General features: G+C 43.6%; 1 protein-coding gene and 1 non-coding gene across 5 annotated transcripts in view; one reads left to right on the top strand and one right to left on the bottom strand.

Annotated features, from left to right (window-relative positions):
• Positions 1 to 22,678, top strand: part of CLSTN1 (calsyntenin 1) — a 77,593-nt gene that overhangs the window by 35,129 nt on the left and 19,786 nt on the right. For 2 of the 4 annotated variants that reach the window (XM_070474255.1, XM_070474253.1), the window contains exons 2-8: positions 777 to 899; positions 12,481 to 12,510; positions 13,667 to 13,862; positions 15,610 to 15,818; positions 17,791 to 17,940; positions 18,059 to 18,244; positions 21,299 to 21,547. In XM_070474255.1, the coding sequence (XP_070330356.1) occupies positions 777 to 899; positions 12,481 to 12,510; positions 13,667 to 13,862; positions 15,610 to 15,818; positions 17,791 to 17,940; positions 18,059 to 18,244; positions 21,299 to 21,547 (1,143 nt within the window). The remainder of the gene's footprint in view (positions 1 to 776; positions 900 to 12,480; positions 12,511 to 13,666; positions 13,863 to 15,609; positions 15,819 to 17,790; positions 17,941 to 18,058; positions 18,245 to 21,298; positions 21,548 to 22,678) is intronic. The other 2 variants (XM_070474256.1, XM_070474254.1) reach the window with 1 other exon arrangement.
• On the bottom strand, positions 11,241 to 11,347 carry LOC139037626 (U6 spliceosomal RNA). The gene has a single exon (XR_011490501.1). It is a non-coding gene; the product is annotated as a U6 spliceosomal RNA (small nuclear RNA).

Below are 22,678 nucleotides of genomic sequence, written 5' to 3'. Positions count from 1 at the left end.
CCTGAGTTTAATCCCTAGGTCGGGAAGATCCCCTGGAGAAGGGAATGGCTACCCATCCCAGTATTCCTATCTGAAGAATTCCATGAACAGAGGAGCCTGGTGGATTGCTGTCTTTGGGGTCTTATATATACATTCTCTCTCTCTCATACACACATAATCTTTATTCTTTATATCTTTATCATATCTGTATATTCTTTTTCATATTCTTTTCCATCACTGACTCAGTAGACAGGAATTTGAGCAAATTTCAGGAGATAGTGAAGGACAGGAAAGCTTGGTAGGCTAATATAGTTCATGGGGTTGCATGACTTAGCAACTGATCAGCAAACCCATGGTTTATTACAAGATTTTGAGTTCAGTTCCCTGTGCTATACAGTAGGGCCATGTTGTTTATTTTATATCATTTAATCCAAGAAATAACATATTTCTATTTGTAACTCTTCTAGGATCGGCTGAAAACAGAGGTGGTATGAGTTGGTCTGTCACACTGTCCATATAACCATCAGTCTTTTTTCTTTCAGTTTCTAGAGCAGTTCATTTCTTATTTTTGGTTGCTTCGGGGGTTGGCCTCAGATAATGTCTGCATTTCTTTAGGAGTTCATCCCACTTGGGTCTTGTTACCAGACTGGGCCACAAAAAATAGCAGCTGGCCTTTCAGACTCATGAGGGTTTTTTTGTTAATGATAACAGATGTATATTTTCAAAAGTGGTGGTGTTGAAAATAATGATTCTAACCTGGCCTATGTCCTTTCTCCTCCTCCTGTTTTTAAACACAGTCAACAAGCACAAGCCATGGCTGGAGCCCACGTATCATGGCTTAGTTACGGAGAGCGACAGCACCGTGCTCCTCGACCCCCCTCTCATCGCCCTGGACAAAGACGCTCCTCTGCGCTTTGCAGGTACCAGCCTGTCCTTGCTCACTCCCTGTCGTGAGTCTGGGAAGCATTTCACATGTCCCATTTGGGTTGTTTCTGAGCCTTTCTGAGAATGTCTTGATAGCTAAGGGTTGTGTGTGGCCCCCATGTACCACAGGGGTACCTGACTGCCCTTGCAAAGCCTGTACTTGTTGAAAGGCAAAACATTTAATTGCCTCACTGTGTTCCTTGTCTTGGTGTAACCAGCGAGAGAGGATCCAGACCAGTGCGTCTCAAGCTTTTGTGTCTGTGCAGAGCACAGGATCGTGCTTAGAATGCAGGCTTGCATACAGTGGTTCTGGGGGCATCTGCAGCCTTGCCTTTCTAACCTATTTCCTGGTGCTCCTGATCTCTGAGCGACAAGGATCTGGGGCAGCGGTCCCTAAGCCTTTTGCACCAGGGACCAGTTTCCATGGAAGACAATTTTTCCACGGACTGTGGCAGGAGGTAAGGGGTGGTTTGGGGATGATTCAAGCACATTATATTTATAGAACATTGTATTTTTATTATTACATCGGCTCCACCTCAGATCATCAGGCTTCAGAGTCCAGAAGTTGGGGGCCCCTGATATAAGTGATTACAGCTCAAGATTTTCCTTGCACCACCTGGGTTTCAGTTACCTGAAGAGACTTGGTTGAGAATATTGAGCAGTCTTTTATAAGTGATTTCATTTGGCTTAGATGTCACTTTCAGTAAATCTTTAGCTTGAGTTACTTTATAAGATTGTAAGCTCAGTGTTCACTGGGACAGATCGAGGGTTGCTGTGAAGATCTGCTGCCTCGATGGCTTCCAGCAGCACTTTGCAAATCAGAACTGTTCCTGCTTTACGTCAAGGCCGTGGTCATGTCCTTAATAGGCAGAGAGGAACAGGCTGCTTCTCCCTTTCTTTGCCTCAGAGTCAAAAGGGACATTGTGAAGTTAATTTTTAAAGAGTGGTTTTTGCCTGTTGTTTTTCCAGAACAAAATCTGTTTGTTCTGTTTGCCTCGAAACAAATGAGAAAAATTCAGGTAGCTCATATAGATCATTCCATACATTGAATTTACTATGGTAAATGGGGGACATGAATGCAAGGGTGTCTCTGAAGAGCTGTTTAAAAGCTGAATTTCTCTTCTTTCTGTTCAAGTGCCACATCCCATTTCCAGGGGAGTAACCTGAGAAGCAGCTTGTGCTCTTGAGTCAGTGGTAGAGACGGACCTTCTTGATTCGTTTTACTCGTTTATTGGGTTTTAGAGAGAAATCCAATTAGATGTGTGGTAGGGGAAGTGCTCTGTGTTAGAAGACACACACAGTCTCTGTCTGGTAGCCAAGGTGATTTTTTTTTTTTTTTTTGGTTGTTCCTTCCTCCTCTGATTTAAAATCATTTTTAGCATTGCCTATGGTTTCCCCTGTGCATCAGTAAATTTTTTGAGTATTTGCATAGACATATTTACACACACTTTGCATGCAACACCTTTGTTTATTATATACAGTTCCTCCTTGCGGGTGTGACGTTTCAGGGCCTTGTCAGTAACCTTACTAGGGTCATCTAGCTTATGTTCCTGAGGGTACTTGCATGTCTCTGACATCTGATTCATTTCAAGAAGCAGTTGCAGTCAGGAGTTCTGGCATCTGCTCCCCCAGACCTCTCTTACGAATTTTCAGCTGTGCCCAGTCCTGTTGTTGGTGGAGCTCTGTCCCGTTATATCACTCATGATGCATAACCCTTATAAAGCATTCAGTGTCCCGGGCACTGTTGTAAGTACTGTACAAATATGCATTTGTGTTTAATCCTCAAGCCTTTTGAGGTAAGTATACTTCTTGTCACCCCTTTTTAAAGAGAGGAAGCTGAAGTACAGGGCTGCTAACTTACCAGCTCTGGGTCACACGGCTTAGATGTGTTAGAGGCCAGATTCCAAGTCAGGCAGGATGGCTCTTAACTGTGATGCTGTGTTAAGCAGCACAGAAAGTTACAGAGGACAGGAAGTAGGGAATGAAATGTACATTGAGTACTAACTTTGAAGTCATTTTACGTGTCACTGTTTTCTTGTTGAATTTAATTTTATTGTGTCATTTATTAAAACAATGTATTAAGCAACACCTAGAAAACCTACAAAAATAAGTGTTTTGTGGTGTATGTAGGAATAATACAGAAAATATTGCTTTTATTTTTGGTGAAGAAAATCAATTTTGTATAGTTTGAAAGTGAAAGTCGCTCAGTTCTATCCGACTCTTTGTGACCCCCATGGACTATACAGTCCATGGAATTCTCCAGGCCAGAATACTAGAGTGGGTAGCCTTTCCTTTCTCCAGGGGATATAGTTTATTTCAACCTGAATAAAATGTGAATTTGAAGTTCAGATACATTATTTTTGGTGGGCACAAAATAGATTCTTATGGTAAATTCTCTTTTCAAAAATATTTATTACCCTCACAATTGAAGATAGGTTCTTTTTTCTTTATTATTTTTTGGTTTTGGTATATGGGTTTACTACTGGGGGAATAAAAATACCATTTTAATTGTGAAATTATTAAATGTAAGATTTATCTAAGTTTTTAGCTATTACATGCTGTGAGGCCCCTGATATAAGTTGTTAGTGTTTGCGTAATTGTCTCTGGCTAAAATATAAATGAGTATTGCCAAAAAAAAAAAAAAATCCTTGATGTATAATCTTGAATGAAATAGTACTTACAAAGTTTTATGTTTTTAGAGATTCTCAGGTATTTTTTATTGATGTGCCAAAGTTATATATTGGGATTTTAAAAAACTATATGGAGAAGCAGTGTAGAACCAAGTATAGTGGTAACTTGATTGCATTTGCCATAGTGGACAGAAAAAATAAATATTTTCCTTCTGGAGATTTTCAGAGGGGAGCACAGTTGGTCTTATAGTCTTATTTTAAAAATGCAGTTCATATACCATAATGTATACAGTTTTTAAAGTATACAGTTCACTGGTTTTTAGTGTATTCATAAGATTGTTCTACCATCAGCCACTGTCTAATTCTATATTTCATCTCCCAAAAAGAAACCCTTGCCTCTGTTAGCAGTCACTCCCCTTGGCAGCCACTAGTCTATTACGTGTCTGGATTTGCCTGTATTCTGGATATTTCACACAAGAACAACAGGTGGCTTTTTGTGACTAGTGTCTTTCACTTAGCATGATGATCTGGAGGTTCACCCACGTTGTGGCATGTCCCTTGTTCCTTCTTATTGCCAAATAATATTTCAGTGTATGGATGGACCACATTTTGTTTATTCATCCATCGGTAATGGGCATCAGAATCGTTTGCACTTTGTGGCCACTGTGAGTAGTGATACTGTGAACATCCGTGTACAAGTCTCTGTGTGGATGTTCAGTGCTCTCGATTATACACCGAGGGGTAGAAATGGTGCTCATCTACTCCTGAAGCATAGTCCTCTTCCTACCGAAGTGAGTAGCTGCACAAGCCAGGGAAGGGACCTCCTCTCTCCCTCCCCCTTCTGTTACCATGGTACCCATCCAACTCCCATCCAGCTGCTACGCAGAACACTGCCCCCACCGGGCTGTAGCAGACAGGCGCATAAGGAACACAAATCCTGGAGCCTATTGTTTGAATCCTGGATGTGAGACTCGTTGGCTGTGTGGCTTTGGGCAAATTACTTAACATCTCTGAGCCTCAGTCTCATCATTTGTAACATGAAGATAATATCATATACCTTACAGGGTTTGGAGAATATTATTTATTTATAAATATGAAGAGCTTAAAACAATGCCTGGTATGTAGTAAGTGCTATTTTCAGTGTTCGCTGCTGCTGTTGGGAATCTTTTAAAAAAAGTTTTTTTCACATAACATTACATGTGAACTGTTTTTCATCTTTCTCTAGTAGTCTTAGTAGTATTCCATTTTCTCACTGAGTTTCTTAAATGGGTAAAGCAGAGGACAGGTCTGGAGCCTTATTTTGATCTTAGGTTGCAGTTGGTGGTGAGTTGAGTTTAATTTAGCATCACGATGCTGGTGGCAGGAGCCACAGATGACATTTATTGAGCTCTTTAGTGTGGCACAGGGTGTTCTCTGGTTCTGCATGGTTCCTTTGATTCCTTCCAGCAGTCTCATGTGCTAGAGACTGTCATGCCCCCATTTTCCAGTTGAGGAAACAGAGGCTTAGAGCACATCTGTCAGCGGCATGACTACCAGGTTCTCCATTTAATCCCCGGTCCCTTAACAAGCCCCTGGGACTAATTGGTGTTTGGGTTTTTGTTTAGATTTGTTTTATTTTTAATTTTTGGTCATGCTTCGCAGAATGCAGGATCTTAGTTCCCTGACCAGGGATAGAACCCGTGCCTCCTGCAGTGGAAGCGACAGTCTTAATCACTGGACCACCAAAGAAGTCCCTGGGACTAGTCAATGATCTGTAAATTCTGGTAGAAGGACCGAATGAGTTTGCCTGAGATCACACAGCCCACAGATGACAGCTCAGCCTTTGAACCAGGCAGCCTGACCCCATTGTGATTCTTAGCTTTACCAGGTCGGCTCTCACGACACTGACTTTACGGCACGGTGAACATTCTGGTCCACGGTCTTAATCCCATCACAGGGCCTGTGTGTGGGTAACCACCAGAGATGACTTGTCTAAGCTCCTAAATACCTGTGAAATGTGGGAAGCCTGGTCACCGAAGTGTGTTGTAATTTGTCACTCATCAGACGATCATGTGAAATGCACAGTTTGGCCCACATTGTTTTCTTGGGGTAAGACTAGGCAAATAAAGTCTTGGTTATTGGTCAAGCATTTTAGAAGATGAAAACCACGCCATTCAGTTCAGCCCCTTTTCTTTAATCTGCTAAAAGCCCAAGTAGAGTTGGGGATAAAACATGTGGTGTGCGTTGCATGTATTTAATGGGCAGTTACAGGCTGGAGCCACTTTATCAGCCACTTTAACAGCCATTCTTGCTGTTTTTACGGTGACACCTTTGACCCCAGTGAGTTGCCTGAATTGGGAGCTGAACACTCTGTGTGCATGCATAGTTGTGTCCAACTCTTTGTGATCCCATAGACTGTAGCCCACCAGGCTCCTCTGTCCGTGGGATTTCTCAGGTAAGAATACTGAAGTGGGTTGCCATTTCCTCCTCCAGGGGATCTTCCCAACCCAGAGATCCAACCTGAATTTTTTGCATCTCCTGCATTGACCAATGGATTCTTTACACCCTGCCACCTCGGAAGTCCTGCATCCACTCTCCCTCCACCTTTTTTGAAGCTCTTCCCTTTCATACGTGGTTACAGAAGCATTCTTTTTCCTGCCTTCCTAGTCTGAGTACAGATATTTTACAAGATTAAACAATAATGAATGGAGTCCAAAAGAAATTTCAGGGCAAGAACAGGAGCTTTACTTTCATTGACATTTAATTAGAACTGGCTCACATCTGTGCTACTTGTCTTCATATTCTGTGTAATTCTCATGACTCACATGCCCTGAGGGTGGCCCACGGGCTTCACCACCACACACCTCCACCCAGTTTTGCTTTGTCAGCACATGCAGCTGGGCTGGGACTATGTTTGCAACCGTGAGTTGGATATATTATGTTAAGCCACATGAAAATGCCATTTTTGTCTGAAAATGTCAAAATATGTGAAAAATTGGAATGTCAGAAACCTTGTGTAACTCAGCCTCGTGCAAGGCGGTAATCGGTTGAGTAGCAGTTTTAAATAAACAAGGAATGGTTTGAGATCAATAATCATTAAATATTAGGTAGCTTTGCTAGGCCTCCCAGAGAATGCAAAAAAGCATTTTTCAGATCACTGATCTGGGAAGGTGAGACCAGCATCGTCCAAGAGTTAAGCAGGGGTGCCTGGACATCTGTAGGTCATTGTCAAGTGAGAGAGGCAGCACTGGGTGGACTGGAGTTCATGAAAAGATAAGGATGTGATTTCCGAAGGCAGACTCGAGCTCCTGCTAAGGATGGGAAGGATGTACATGGTTGGGCAGTGACGGGCAGTGGAGAGGATGGAACAGAGGTGGGACATGGCAGGGGTCCCAAAGAGATGGGTTAAGAGTCAGCCCATTTGGTGTGTCGGAGGAGCAGAGGGTTGTAAATGAGCCCAGAGCTGCATGGTTTCTGTTGCCAGGCTGAGTAGACAGGATGTCACCTCGCCCGTGGTTTCTAGTACTGCATCCAGATCGTCCTGGGGCACATCCGTCAGGTTCCCCTGTCTGCTCTTGCCCAGTTGAGTCTGTACTTGTAGGAGCACAGCTTAGAAATTTATAACCAGCTGGTGAGGTTCGGAAACCACCGATGGGCCAATCTCTCAAGTGCGGATTGCAGCTTGTCAGCATTGGAGCCTCCTGGCAGCACTTGTTAGAAATGCAGATGACAGGGCTTTGCCCCAGAGCTGCTGAATCTGACTTTCTGGGAAGGGGGCTTGGCAAAGGACATGTTCAGCAAGTTTCTCAGGCTGTTTCTGGCGCACTGGAATGTGAGAGCCACCACAGTCGTCTGGGGAAGGCATCGCCCTCGGCTTGCTGTGCCTGGGCCATTAGGGCATAACCCTTGGGTGTGTGCTCTTCTTTACTGTTCATCTGAGGTACCTCGAAAAACTGTTTTGATTAGAGCCACATGTGGGCTGGTTCCAGGAACTAGCCTGGACCAGTAAGCAAGGAATTCAAAAGTCGCCGTAAGAGTCAGCTGGACATCTAGCTGGTGAGCAAGGGTTCCAAGGCCAGGGAGAGAGAAGTGGGTCAGGGAGGAGAGGTGGATTAGCAGGGACGTTGCAGTAGACACTTGGTGCTCAGAAAATGTCAGTTTTCCCTCAGCAGCCCCTGGTCTCCTTCCCATCGGGTCCAGGTTGGTAGGTCTACAATCTGTTACCCTGCTTCCCCAGCCAAGCACAGGCATGACCCAGGCCGGGCCGACAGACACTCTCTCTTGGAATGTGACTGTCCAGCAGAGGGACGGGTACTGATACCAGCTGTGGGCACGGCCCTTCTGTCCAGGCCTTCTTGCTGTGGGACTGTGGGGCTCCTCTTCGCTGGTCTCGAGCCGCCTTGGTTTCTGACCGTCTCCAAGTCCCTGTCTCTGGCTTGCAGTCAATTCTATGAGCTCCCGGTGGCTCTTCAGTGAAGGCCCTGTCACTGAGTTGGCTGGAGTGGATTTCTGCCACACCAGAGAACCGAAAGTATCCGAGCCGGTACTGGCGACCTCCACTGGGGCTGCAGCAGGAGGGCAGGACCGCGCCAGACCTGGAGGGGCTGCAGGAACAGCTCCAGAGACACCCTCTCTTCTCTGGGGAAGAGCTTGAACTAAGATTTGGAAGAAGACTGAGAAGGAATGCAGGCCAACTGGAAGCCAAAAGGACCGATGCGGAAAGTGAGGGCTCAGCACTGTCAGATGAGAGCTGGACACGGTCAGAGAGAGAGAAGTGAGAGCTCTGCTCTGCTGGGTTCATCCATTGTTATATCTTTCTGTTTTGCTTTTTAAAAATTCTTTACTATAGTTCTTTTTTACTATTTTAGACGATCTTAGCGGAATGAAGAGTGGAGAGAGACGGGAGGTTTTGTCCATTCTGAGGCCAGCAGGGCTAGAGGGGTCGGTTGTCCAGGGACCCCAGCGGGGGATTTCAGACATGATGAGAGCAGAGCTGTAGATTTACCTAGCGGAGCAGTGGTTGCTCCGTCGTGTCCCACTCTTTGCAGCTTCACGGACTGTAGCCAATCAGGTTCCTCCTCTGTCCATGGAATTTTCCAGGCAAGAGTAGTGGAGCGAGTTGGAATTTCCTTCTCCAGGGGATCTTCCTAACCTGGGGATCGAACCTACACCTCTTACATCCTGCATTGGCAATTGGATTCTTTACCACTCGCACCACCTGCGAAGCCCAGAACAGTAGTACCTGGTCTGGATTGAGTGGGAAGGAGCAGGACAGAAAGGAAGTAGAATATGAGAGCTGATTTTGAGATGTCCTTCTTTGGCAAGGCTGAGAGTTGCCTAAGTCTGTCCTCTCCTTCCAGCCTGGTAGCATGAAGCAGGCAGTTTATAGCTTCTAGCAGACAGTTCCATTCCTCCTCGTGGTCCCATGGTCCGAAGCAGGCTCAAGGACGGTGCTTGACTCATTGTCTTTATTTTTTTAAGCTGTTTCAGCTCTTGGCTGTGGGAGGTGGGATCTTGTTTGCAGCATGTGAGATCTAGTACTCTGACCAAGGATGGAACCCAGGCTCCCTGCACTGTGAGTGCAGAGTCTTAGCCAGTAGACCACCAGGGAGGTCCCTGGTTATTGTCTTTGAACTCTTACTCAGCATTGCACTGTATAGGCAGCATCACCCAGGTCAGAGGCTTCATCTGAGCTTTTAAAGCTTCCCTATGCAGTGGACTTGCTGGGAAAGCCTTGTCACTCACTGTGAGTGATGTAGGATGCCTCACTGTTTTCTCTTTAGAACAGCAGATTCCCAAGTCAAAAAAAAAAAAACGAGATGTTATTATACCACTGAATTAAAGCTGGGCAACTTGACATGTCTTAATATATATCCCACTCTATTAGTTACACCCCAAAAGTGCAAACGTAGTCAAGCGAATTACCACATTCTGGAAAACAGTTGGACACAGCTGGTACCCAGCAGTTTCTGCTCATGGTGCATTAAAGAGCAGTGATCAGCCAGTCTTTCTCTAAAAGGCTGGCAGTGAGGATTTGAGCGTTTGCAGTCCATGGGGGGGATGGTCTCTTTGGCAGTGACCCAGCTGTGCCACTGTCGGGGAGAGGCAGGGGGAAGAAGCCCGAGACAAGACATTAGCAGGTCTATGTTTTATGCATCCTGATAAAACATTGCTATGGACACTGACATTTGAATTTCCTATGATTATCTTGTGTCATGAAATAACACACAGAAACCATCTTCAGCTCGCAGGCCACTCAGAAGTACGCACTGGCTGGACTTGGCCTGCTGGTTTGCCTGCCCCCTGCTCTGAGCAGCGCTGTCCAGTAGAGCTTGCCGTGTGATGGAATGTTCATGTCTACATCTCTATTGAATAGTTGCTATTCATGTGTGGCTCTTGAGCACTTGAAATGCAGCCAGTGCAGCTGAGGAACTGAGTCTTTATTATTGTGCACTTAAAAAAATTTTTTTTGAATTTATTTTTGAAAGTATTTATTTATTTGACTGTGCTGGGTCTTCATTGCTCCTCAGGCTTTTCTCTAGTTTTAGCAAGCTGGGACAACTCTCTGGCTGTGGTGTGTGGCTTTCTCATTGCCAGGGACTCCTCTTGTTTCAGAGCATGGGCTCTGAGGTACGCAGGCTTCAGTGGTTGTGGTTTCTGGGCTCTGCACAGGCTCAGTAGTTCTGGCTCCTGGGCTAGGTTGTTCCGAGGCATGTGAGGTCTTCCTGGTTCAGGGATCGAACCGGCGTCTCCTGCACTCGCAGGCAGATTCTTATCCACTGAGCTACCAGGGAAGCCCAATATTATGCACTTTTATTTTTTTATTTATTTTTTTTACACATGTATTGATTTTATTTTTTATTTTTTATTTTTTCCATTTATTTTTATTAGTTGGAGGCTAATTACTTTACAACATTGCAGTGGTTTTTGTCATACATTGAAATGAATTAGCCATGGATTTACATGTATTCCCCATCCCGGTCCCCCCTCCCACCTCCCTCTCCACCCCATCCCTCTGGGTCTTCCCAGTGCACCAGGCCCGAGCACTTGTCTCATGCATCCAACCTGGGCTGGTGATCTGTTTCACCCTAGATATACATGTTTCGATGCTGTTCTCTTGAAACATCCCACCCTCGCTTTCTCCCACAGAGTCCACAAGTCTGTTCTATACATCTGAGTCTCTTTTTCTTTTTTTGCATATAGGGTTATTGTTACCATCTTTCTAAATTCCATATATATGTGTTAGTATACTGTAATGGTCTTTATCTTTCTGGCTTACTTCACTCTGTATAATGGGCTCCAGTTTCATCCATCTCATTAGAACTGAATTCTTTTTAATGGCTGAGTAATATTCCATGGTGTATATGTACCACAGCTTCCTCATCCATTCGTCTGCTGATGGGCATCTAGGTTGCTTCCATGTCCTGGCTATTATAAACAGTGCTGCAATGAACATTGGGGTGCATGTGTCTCTTTCAGATCTAGTTTCCTCAGTGTGTATGCCTAGAAGTGGTATTGCTGGGTCATATGGCAGTTCTATTTCCAGCTTTTTAAGGAATCTCCACACTGTTTTCCATAATGGCTGTACTAATTTGCATTCCCACCAACAGTGTAAGAGGGTTCCCTTTTCTCCACACCCTCTCCAGCATTTATTGCTTGTAGACTTTTGGATAGCAGCCATCCTGACTAGCGTGTAATGGTACCTCATTGTGGTTTTGATTTGCATTTAAAAATATGGAACGCTTCACAAATTTGCGTGTCATCCATGCGCAGGGGCCATGCTAATCTTCTCTGTATCGTTCCAATTTTAGTATATATGCTGCCGAAGTGAGCACTATTATGCACTTTTAATATCAGTTCCATTTTAAGCAGCCCCACGTGGCTAGTGGCTTGAGCCTTGTTCACACAGCAGAGCACTGGAATTCTAGTGTGTTCACACAATGGGAAATCATTACAGCGACAACCAGTGTTTGTGGAGGGCTTTCTTTATGCTGGGCAATGTTTTAAGCCCTTAGGTTTTAACTTACTAGCTTCTAACTGTGTGTGCCAGTGAGAGTGAATGAACTCTGTAACTGCAGGTGCCAGCAAAGATAAATACATCTCAGATGCACACGGCTGGAAAAGGTGGAGTGAAAAATCAAGTCACAAGAATCGCACGTCACAGACACAATGAAACAATACTGTTCAGGGATATACATTAAGAAATAAAGGAAACTGAGGCTGGGTGACCTTCTGGTTTCTCCAGCAAGGCCTCACCGAGTCTGGGGCAAGGTACCTCTGACCCCCTCGTTTCTGCTCTCTAGTGGGTTGTAGGGAGAGGTGAGCAGGATTTATACTGACCCGGAAGAACAGGTGTTTCAGGAAGTGAAAACCATGATCACGGTAGCATCGCTACAGTTAGCACTGAATCTGGTTTCAGTTCACATTTAAGCAGATGTTCCATGAGAAAGTCTCTGTATGGATATAGGTTGCCTTGGTTGGGTTCCTTAGATGAGAAAACATTGTTATTTATTCAGGCCAAGAGCAAAGGGGTTGAAATAAAACCCTTCCCTCCCACTGTTTCCTTAAGTCCAGTTGAATGTTACCAGTATCCAGCCACCAAGAACTTGGCTTCAAAATGAAAATCTGAAAACTAGAAAACAGCAGGTAGACTGACTTAGACACTGTTATCATCCAAGTATTCCTGAAAAGAGAGAGCCCCATGGTACCTGTTGGTGTGAGGAGACTTTACAGCAGTATTTCCTCCCTAGGCTAGTCCTCTGTGGTAAGTGGGATGCAAAGAGACATTTTGTTCTTGAAGGTTCAGTGTTGCTCTAACAATTTTAGCCACTGGCTACTGAGTGTATTGTTAAATGATGTCAAGCTTTTCTATGTAATATGTGCATCTTTGACTTTTTTTTTTTTTCTTATTGTTTCGAGTTCGTTCTTTCCTGTATTACTGACATGGGTTTATCTTTTCTCCCTTTAGAGAGTTTTGAGGTGACAGTCACCAAAGAAGGTGATAAAGGGTTCTTTCTATCCCTTTTATAAACATTAACCCACTAACTATGTTTATGAAATTGGGAATCAGCCCTCAAACAGAAGAAGCTGTCATGCTCTTTTCCCCCTATTTATTCTCCTACTTTGTTTCTATTTTTTAAGTCTATTGATGGAAATTGTATGTAACCAAACCCTTGGTTAGAAATATCTGGAAATCAGACATCCATTTGAACTATATGGATAATCCTATTTTTTTTTGAAAAATTGGATCTGAGAGATTCACTGTGTAACCATTTTCTGCTTGTTGTAATTTTGGAAGTTTTGTTTTTATGTGAAATATATTCCACACGCATCATAATGTTTATGTGTGTTCTCCCCTGGGCCAGAATGGAGACCTACGCTTTAACTCCCAGTGAAGCTCATAAACGAACTTGGGTGCACTTCCACTCCCAGGCAGGCTTTTTCTTCAGGTCTGATAGGACACAGTCCAAAACCAAGGGCAGTCTAGCACATCCCTCCCCAGAATGGAGACAATATCTCAATCATAGATGATAGCTGTTGAAATGGATGCCTGAAAAGTTGGTATTTCTACCTTTTTCTCATTTAGTAGTTTGTTTTGATTCCCTAATTTTAGCCAGGCTCATTGCACAGGAAGACTTGTTTCTTAGATTGTTTTTTTTTTTTGGACAGACCTTCTGTAATTCTGGTGCTGAACCTATGCCTCACGCTTCTTCCTTTCTCAACACTTAACTGTGCCTTTTAGCCTCCTCTCTGGTCCAAATCAAAACCACTGCCCAGCCCTCCCAGGTCCCTGGGCAGCTCCTCTGTGTTACCAGGCCTTGGCTGTTTGCTAATGAAACTACTTTACCCCGGAGCTCTCCTAAGTACTCCTGTGAAATGCCTGTCTATATTTTCTCTTTCTCTCTTTTGTATTCCTGCATGAATGGATGCAAAGTTAAACAAGTTGCTTGGAAAGCCAGAACATGCTTCTTTTTACTAAAGCCCCCAGAACTTACCCCCTCATAAAAGCACAAGCGCCCTCGCTTTGTCCACAGACCCTCCCCCCCAACCCCTGGCTGCCGAATTGTTGTTGTTTATTTTCTTTAGGGGAGGAGGGGAGCTCACCCTGGGTTTGTGTGACAGAAATCCTAACCCATGCCTCTTTGACTCCCCAGGTGAGATTTGTGGATTTAAGATTCACGGACAGAATGTGCCCTTTGACGCCGTGGTGGTGGATAAATCCACTGGCGAGGGGGTCATTCGCTCCACGGAGAAGCTGGACTGTGAGCTGCAGAAGGACTACACGTTCACCATCCAGGCCTATGACTGCGGGAAGGGGCCAGACGGGGCCAACGTGAAAAAATCTCACAAGTGAGTGAGTGGGACAAAGAGTGTGTGTGTGTGTGTAAGGAAAACGGTGACTGTTGCCACTGTCCCAAAACTTACTGCTTTTGTTTGTTTGCTTTTAAAATATTTATTTATTTGGCTTTGCCAGGTCTTAGCTGTGGCATGCTAACCCTTAGTGTGGCATGTAGGATCTGGTTCCCTGACCAGGGATCGAACCCCAGCTCCCTGCATTGTGAGCGCAGAGTCTTAGCCACTGTACTGCCAAGGAAGTCCCACGACTTCCAGTTTTGAAACACAAGGCAGAGGATAGTTTCTGATAGTCCACATTGAGATTGTCAGCTCTTTGAGGGCAGGAATCCTACCCTTGTGTATGGCTCCCAGCAAGTGTTCGATACTTGTTAGATGTTGAGTAAATGAATGAGTAATTTTATTTTACCAGGTACTCTTGTAAAAATACTAGGGCCTTCCATTGAAAATTCAATGATCCCACTTTTCCTGGAGGAAGATACTCTTTTGTTATGTTTATATATTTTTTTTCCATAAATTTTAATTTCCATAAATTTCAAATGCATCAAATGCATTTGAGCCGGTGAAAGAAAGCTTACTTCTGCCCCCAATCCTGGGTGTATTCACAGGCTTCATACCAGTTGAGAACTACTGGTGTCATGGAGACGATTGGACAAGACCTAGATTTAGTCTTTTTCTAGGGTCTTTTCTCCACCATTTACTAGTCCCTCAGCATTAGGCAAATTTAATTTTTCCAAGTATCAGTTTCTACTTACTGTATTGGTTAAGGAAGGAAGCTCCGTGGGTGAGGTGATGTCACATATCCCATTGTGAGGGTCAGGCTGGACAGGTACCATTGGGGTGGGGAGGGTCTTGGTGAATAGTTGGAGTGCTACATGCCAGTGAATCATGCCTCATCCTTTTTATGAAGTGCGATGTTACTGTTTTCCTTGACAAAGACCTTTTTTCAGTCAGGGACCTTGTCTGTCAGAAACATGCCCTGGTCAAGTAGCACTTGAGACTGATGGTTTTCAGTAGCTTGGTCTGATGATGCCTTAGTTTTCTTGTGCCCACACTGGGGAGATGGAATGTGGTTGATCAGGGAGGGCAAGTTGAAGTCTTTCATTTGTTGGTCAGTAGTGGATGATATCCCAGCAGTGGCTTACTGATGCTCTCTATTCCTTATAAGCAGGATAAAACTTCTTTTAATGCTCATAATTTCCCATTTTCTATCTCTGCTTTTTACCTCTACTTCCTAATTTTTTTTTTCCGGATTTTGTAACAAAATATTTTTAACTTCCTGGGTTGAGCACAAACAGATATCTGGTATATAGTTACCTCCCTTGTACGTGCCCTGCCCTACATTGTCAAGAAAATCCCAAGTCTCTCTGTTTTGTGTTTTTTGACTGCTCCATGCAGTGTACGGGATCTTAGTTCCCCAACCAGGGATTGAACCTGTGCTGCCTGCATTGAAAGCACAGAGTCTTAACCACTGAACCACCAGAGAAGTCTCTCAAGTCTCTTATTTACCAGCTGTCTTACTCGGTAGGACTTTGTAGCATCAACCCAAATTCCTGTTTTAACTTTCTGTTGTCTCCACGCTAAATTAAAAACAGTGAGCAGTTTAATTTTCATCTCCATCATAGAATTTAACAAAACAAGATATTGGAAAAAAAGGAAATTAAACCATAGGGCAGAAGTTTATTCTTGGGGTAAGAATACAAAAAAGCAAAACTGACAGCTTTTTTCCTCCCCCTTCTTCCAGAGCAACTGTCCATATTCAGGTGAACGACGTCAATGAATATGCGCCCGTGTTCAAGGAGAAGTCCTACAAAGCCACAGTGGTGGAGGGGAAGCAGTACGACAGCATCTTGAGGGTGGAGGCAGTGGACGCAGACTGCTCCCCCCAGTTCAGCCAAATCTGCAGCTATGAGATTGTCACCCCGGATGTGCCATTCACCGTCGACAAAGATGGTGAGAACCCAGAAGCGGGCGCATTCCTCCCCGAGGGGGAGATGAGGCAGGCAGCCCCCTCTACACCAGTTGGCTTCAAGCCCAAACTTTGTCTGCACTTTAGTGAAACTCACAGTCGGTCCATTCAGGCTGCTCTCACCAAACACCACAAACACAAAGTAACGGACACTTGCTTCTCACAGTTCTGGAGGCTGGGAAGTCCAGGACAGAGCGCACGGCAGTTCAGTGTTGGTGAGGACCTGCTTCTCGTGCGTCCCCACATGGCAGGGAGAAAGCTGTAGTTTCTTTTGTAAGGACACTGATCCCATCTTGAGGGCTCCACCCTTGTGAGCTCACCCTAAAGCTCATCACCTCCCAACGGCCCCACCTCCTAATACAGCACCATGAGAGTCACAATTGCAAGTGTAAGAATTTGGGAGGACACACACATTCAGTCCGTAGCAAGACCTAACTTGGTGTGTCTGTTTTACGCTTTAGTTTTTTTAATTGAAGTATAGTTGGTTTACATGTTGTGTTAGTTTCAGGCGTACAGCACAGTTGTGTGTGTGTGTGGTGGGGGGGGGGGGGCGATCCATGCCAAGTGGCTTGTGGGGTCTTAGTTGCCTGACCAGGAACTGAACTCTTGCTCCGTGCAGAGAAGCTCAGAGTCCTAACCACTGGAACAACTGAGAATTCCCTACTTCATTGTAATTTTGATTTATATTTCTCTAATAGTTAGCCTTGTTGAGCATCTTTTCATACAGGTGCCTTTTGGCCATCTGTATGTCTTTGGAGAAATAACTGTTTAGATTACATTTAAATTTTTACTCTGTTCCCTGAAAGCCCGTTTTCTGACAACAAAGTTTTGTGTTCTCTTTTAGGATGATCCTTTTTCTCCTTTCCCACCAAAATCTAATAAAAATCCAGTGCCTAAGATGATTTTATCATCTCCCTACCTTTCAGCCAGCTTGCATCTGAACAAGACTGCTTTTCAATCCGCCTCATTTTGTGTTCTCCATCAGATTGGAATCTTCTGCCTCATCTTGAAAATGAAGTTGATACCTTATTGCCAGCCCCGCCTTAGTAATTGAACAGTATTAACTTAGTCTGGAGCTCAGCTTCTTTATTAAGTTATGGCTTCTTGATGATGCTGTGGTGTCTCCATTGTTAACACACAGTCCAGAATCTTCGATGAAATGATGGACATGATGCAAACACTTTGCAGATATCTGCACTCATGTTCAGAAAGCAGGCTTCTCTCCTGCTTGGCGAGGGTAGGAAGTCTCTCTAACAAAGTAAATCTTTTAGTGAAAAGTATTTAATGCAGCTCCATCTCGTATTTAATATATGAAATACTTGGATTATTTTGTCTATTTATGCTTTTACACGTTATCTTGTTGTTGTTTAGTCACTGAGTCGTGTCCGATCTGACCCCATGGACTGTAGCCTGCCAGGCTCCTCTGTCTGTGGGATTTCCCAGGCAGGAACACTGGAGTGGGTTGCCATTCCCTTCTCCAGGGCATCTTCCCAACCCAGGGATCAAGCCTGTGTCTCCTTTACCACTGAGCCACCAGGGAAGCCCTTACATATTAAATCTTAAATATAAAATCAAATGCAGCTGTAAGAATAAATGGAGGCTGAATTCTGTAAACTCATTCTTCTGCTTAAACAGTCTTTCAAGGTGGATTTAGTGTGTGTTCAAGCTCAGGAAAGCCAAACAGTGTTAATTATCTGAAGCATCAGTTTATTTCTGTGTTAGTACTTCCAGGGCTGAAAGCATGTGCATTTTGTGTTTCAGCATAGGACAACAGAAGTAAAACACAACATGGGTTTGAAAATAATCTGGAAAAAAATGTATATATACGTGACTCACTTTGCTGTACACCGGAAACTGACACAGTATTGTACATCAGCTGTACTTCAATTTAAAAAAAGTCAAGAGGAGGGAAACAGAATGGGTTTGGATTCTCACTGTTGTTTTTCCCTTTGGAAGGTTACATAAAAAACACAGAGAAGCTGAACTATGCTAAAGAGCACCAGTACAAGCTGACTGTCACGGCCTATGACTGCGGGAAGAAAAGAGCGGCAGAAGATGTGTTGGTGAAGATCAGCATCAAGCCCACCTGCACCCCTGGGTGGCAAGGTGAGCCTCCCTCTCTCTGCTGCTCTCGCACCTGCTCTGAAAGTCTGTCCACCATGGAGACCTAACAGGAGTGTTCCTCCTCTCCCCTCCACCCCACCCTCCCTGTGGGCCTGCACAGGATGGAACAACAGGGTGGAATACGAGCCTGGCACCGGCGCTCTGACACTCTTTCCGAATGTCCACCTGGAAACGTGTGACGAGTCAGTGGCCTCGGTGCAGGTGGTGGTGGAGCTGGAGACCAGCCATATCGGGAAGGGCTGTGACCGTGACACCTACTCCGAGAAGTCACTTCACCGGCTCTGCGGTAAGGAGGCGAGAGAGGAACCCCAGACCCCAGAAACCCGTTCAGAAGGGTGTGTGTGTGTGCTGCCTTAAGACCCACTGATTTCAAGCATGTCTTTCTCTAACATACGTTGGGAATCATCCAAATAAGGGTTCTGTAAGGAGTGTGCTTTAAATGAAATGAAATTATTAAGGACTAAAGAAAAAAAACTAGGTAATGTGATAGCTTTTGGCAAACATGAAGTAGGAAATGAAAACTAAACCTGCATTGAATATATAGTCTTTGTGTCCCACAAACAAGGTGAGGAGCAGGTGGAACACAGAATGGTCACGAATTTGACCCAAGGCTTTTTCTCCATCTTCACCATCAGTCTGGATATTTTTTGGGTTTATCTAAGTCAGGTAGAGGAGAGGTATGGATACCTCTCAGGGAAAATGCTGAGGAAGAATCTTTCATGCAGCTAGTGGTAGAACACCAGTAACTTGTCTATGTTATGTTCTGGCCATGCTGCTCAGCACAGGGGATCTTAGTTCCTGGACCAGGGACTGAACCTGTGCCCCCTGCAGTGGAAGCATGGTATGTTAACCACTGAATCACCAGGGAAGTCCCAGAACACCACTAACTTAAATTGCTTCTTGATGATCAGAAGGGCCTCTTGTGTTCCAGGAGCTGCTCAGTAAGAGCTTTGGAGGTAGTGTTTTCTGATGCTCACCTGTCTCTTCACTAAGTGATAATGGACTTGAGCAACCAGTTTTCTTACATCATTGGAAATTGTCATACAAAGAAGAAGCAACAGGGAAAAAGTATATTCTCTGCTGGCTCATCCCAGTGCTGAATATACTTGGGTGTCTGACCATGAGTCCAAATTCTCATAATCAGGTACCTAAAAATGTGTAAGTGAAGAGGTTTGGAGTACTTTCTATTTTAAATTATGTAAGTATAATGTAAAAACCATGCTTTCTCATAATGCCATTCTTCTTTTTTTGCTTTTTATTTTTTAAAACTTTTTATTTTGTACTAGGGTATAACCAGTTAACAAACAATGTTGTGATAGTTTCAGGTGAACAACAAAGGGACTCAGCCATACATATATCTGTATCCATTCTTCCCCAAACTCCCCTGCCCTCCAGGTCACCACATAGCATTGAGTAGTTCTCTGGGCTGTACAGTAGGTCCTTGTTGGTTATCCACTTTAAAAATAGCATTGTTGACCCCAAACTTCCTGACTATCCCCCCCCACCTGCCCACCCAATTCATCACCCCTGGCAACCATAGGTTCCTGCTCTTAAGTCTTTGAGTCTGTATCTGTTTTGCAAGTACGTTCATTTGTATCATTTCTTTTAAGATTCCCTATATAAGGGGTGTCATAGGATAGTTCTCCTTCTCTCCTAACTTAACTTCACTCAGTACATTGGTCTCTTGCTTCATCCATATTGCTGCTGCCATTATTTGTATGATATCAAATAAGCATTTTCTCAGCAGAACAGTTCAAAAGGTAGAAAGAATTTCCTGTCCGAGTGCTTCCTATATACTAGGTACTTGCACATGTGTTATTTTATTTATCGTCCCGTGAGGGCCACAAAGGCAGTGGAGTTATTCCTCATCTTTCCAGAGGAACTAGTTGAGACTGAGGGAGGCTGAGTCACTTCAGACTTTTAGGAAGAGCCTGAACTTGGATTTGGACTGAGATCGGATGATACTTGAAAGACCAGTCTATTCCAGCCTAGTCCTGCTGCTCCTAGGAATAGGAAAATCAAGGGCCCAGCAGCTGGGAGAGGTTGCAGAATTCTCTGTGGATGAATTAAAAAAAAATTGAGCCTGGCAATGTTTAACAACACTTGTGAAAATATCTCATGTTCTCTGGCTTAGTATCCTGTTTCTAGGAATTTATCCTAGGGGAATAATCATGGAGACACACAGAGGTCCTCGTTGAGGCAAGGTTTATCACAGAAAGGAATTAGAGGCGACTCTGCGCACAGGAACAGATCAGTTAAATGTACAAATTCTATACAATAAAGTGCTGTTCAGACATTTTAAATTGTGCTCTAGACTATGAATGGTCATATATGTAAGTACATAGTAGGACCCATTTTTTATAATATATTTTCATACACGTTATACATATTTTAATAATACATATATATTCATAAAGAAAGGACTGGAAGTGTTTATACCCAATGTTAGCAGTGTATACAGTGGGGTGAAATCACAAGTAATGCTTCTTCTTTTTTTTTTTTTATTAAAGTATAGTTGCTGTACAACATAGTGATTCACAGGTTTTAAAAGTTAAAACTCCTCTTTTCCTTCTTTTTTTTTTTTTGAAGATAATAACCATGGTTGTTATTTTTTAATCTTTTTAGTAATAAAAACCCTTAGACTTGAGGAAAAGAAAACTGAATTAGCAAACTATTTAACCATTAAGATAAATACAGTACCTTAATACATGTGCCCCAGTGTTCACAGCAACACTGTTTACAATAGTCAAGACATGGAAGCAACCTATGTGTCCATCAACTGATGAATGGATAAAGAGTGTGTGTGTGTGTGTGTGATATTACTTAGCCATGAAAAAGAATGAGATAATGCCATTTGCAGCAATATGGATGGACCTAGAGATTATCAAACTAAGTGAAGTAAGCCAGACAGAGAAAGATGAATGTCATATGATATCACTTATATGTGGAACCTAAGAAGAAAAAAAAAAAGATACAAATGAATTTCTTTACAAAATAGATGCATAAACGTAGAAAACAAACTTATACTTTTCAAAGGGGAAGGGGCAGAGGATTGACATATACACACTCCTATTTATGAAAAAGAAACAACAAGGACCTACTATGTAGCACAGGGAACTCTACTTAATATCTTATACCAACCTATAGTGAAAAAGAATGTAAAAAAAGAATATGTATAACTGAATCACTTTGCTGTGTACCTCAAATTAGCACAACATTGTAAGTTAACTATGTTTCAATAGTAATTTTAAAATAAAGACTGTACCTCGTGGGACTTGAAATGCTTATCCCATTTGAGTTCATCACACAGTGCACAATAAGCATCACTGTGTTGCTTCAGGTGCTGCGTCTGGCACGGCTGAGCTGCTGCCTTCCCCAGGAGGCTCCTGGAACTGGACCATCGGCCTTCCCACGGACAACGGCCATGACAGCGACCAGGTCTTCGAGTTCAATGGCACTCAGGCAGTGAGGGTCCCAGACGGCATCGTCTCTGTCAACCCCAAGGAGCCCTTTACGATCTCTGTGTGGATGAGGCATGGGCCATTTGGCAAGAAGAAGGAGACGATTCTTTGCAGCTCAGACAAAACAGGTAGGTGAGCTTCGCTGTGAGGGACATCCTTGCAGTGGAGCCTGGAGCTGGCACCTTATTCTAACCCTAAAGGCTCCCACAGGCTGTTGGTGACACTCATGGTTCTCTGCTCAAGATCTGGCACTGGTATCTAGGCATTTGTTAGTTTTACTCAGTGGATCAGGCCCCACTTCTCAGTAAAGCCCAAGTGTGCGTGTTTGCATGCATGTGTGCATGCTAAGTCACTTCAGTCATGTCAACGCTGTGTGACCCTATGGACTGCAGCCCTCCAGGCTCCTTTGTCCGTGGGATTCTCCAGATACGAATACTGAAGTGGGTTGTGATGTCCTCATCCAGGGGATCTTCCCAACCCAGGGATTGAACCTGCAGCTCTTACATCTCCTGCATTTCCAGGCAAGTTCTTGACTGCTAGTGCCACCTGGGAAGCCCCAAACCCAAGTGTATCTGTTCCTAACACTGCCTTGGCCCACCCTGAAGAGTTCATTTATGCTGGTAAAACTGTCTTCAAAATCCATTGAAGAAATAACAGCTTTGATTTCTCCTTTGGGTCTTAACACATTATTGACTGGAGACCCACGTTTTCAGAGAGTGATATGATTAACATCACTGTGTTAAGTTGTTAGAACTTAAAATTGATCAGGGATTCACTGCACAACTTAACGATTGTTGTTATTCACATTTTGCTGTTAGGTTTTTGTTCCAACCTTGTGTATATTGTAAACACAAGTTTATTACCCTAAAATTTTTTAAAAATGATGCACAATGAAATTTTGAGTGAAAAAGAATTCTTTGGTGAATTTTATGCAGATACTTTCTCTAACTGTCCAAGTGACATGTATACTGGAGCTCATAAGATGGTAGTTCTTCAGAATATAGTTATACTTCAGATGATGTGAATATTCAACTAACAAAAAGACAAAAAACCTTAGTGATTAATTCTCATGCAGAAAGTGAAAATGAAACTCATGGTGCTGGAGAAGATTTACAGATGTGTCAGGTGTAACTATTGAATGTAATAACCCACAAAGTGTTAGTGAATAACAGAATTAATTTTTGGCCGGCCAGAATAAAAATGGCTGGGCCATAGAGGATCCTGATGTTGGAGAGTGTTTTGCCTATGTTCTCCTCTAG

The sequence above is a fragment of the Odocoileus virginianus genome, chromosome 11 (genome assembly GCF_023699985.2).
Source record: "Odocoileus virginianus isolate 20LAN1187 ecotype Illinois chromosome 11, Ovbor_1.2, whole genome shotgun sequence".
NCBI classification, from domain to species: domain Eukaryota; kingdom Metazoa; phylum Chordata; class Mammalia; order Artiodactyla; family Cervidae; genus Odocoileus; species Odocoileus virginianus.
This window is presented reverse-complemented; position numbering and strand designations above follow the sequence as displayed.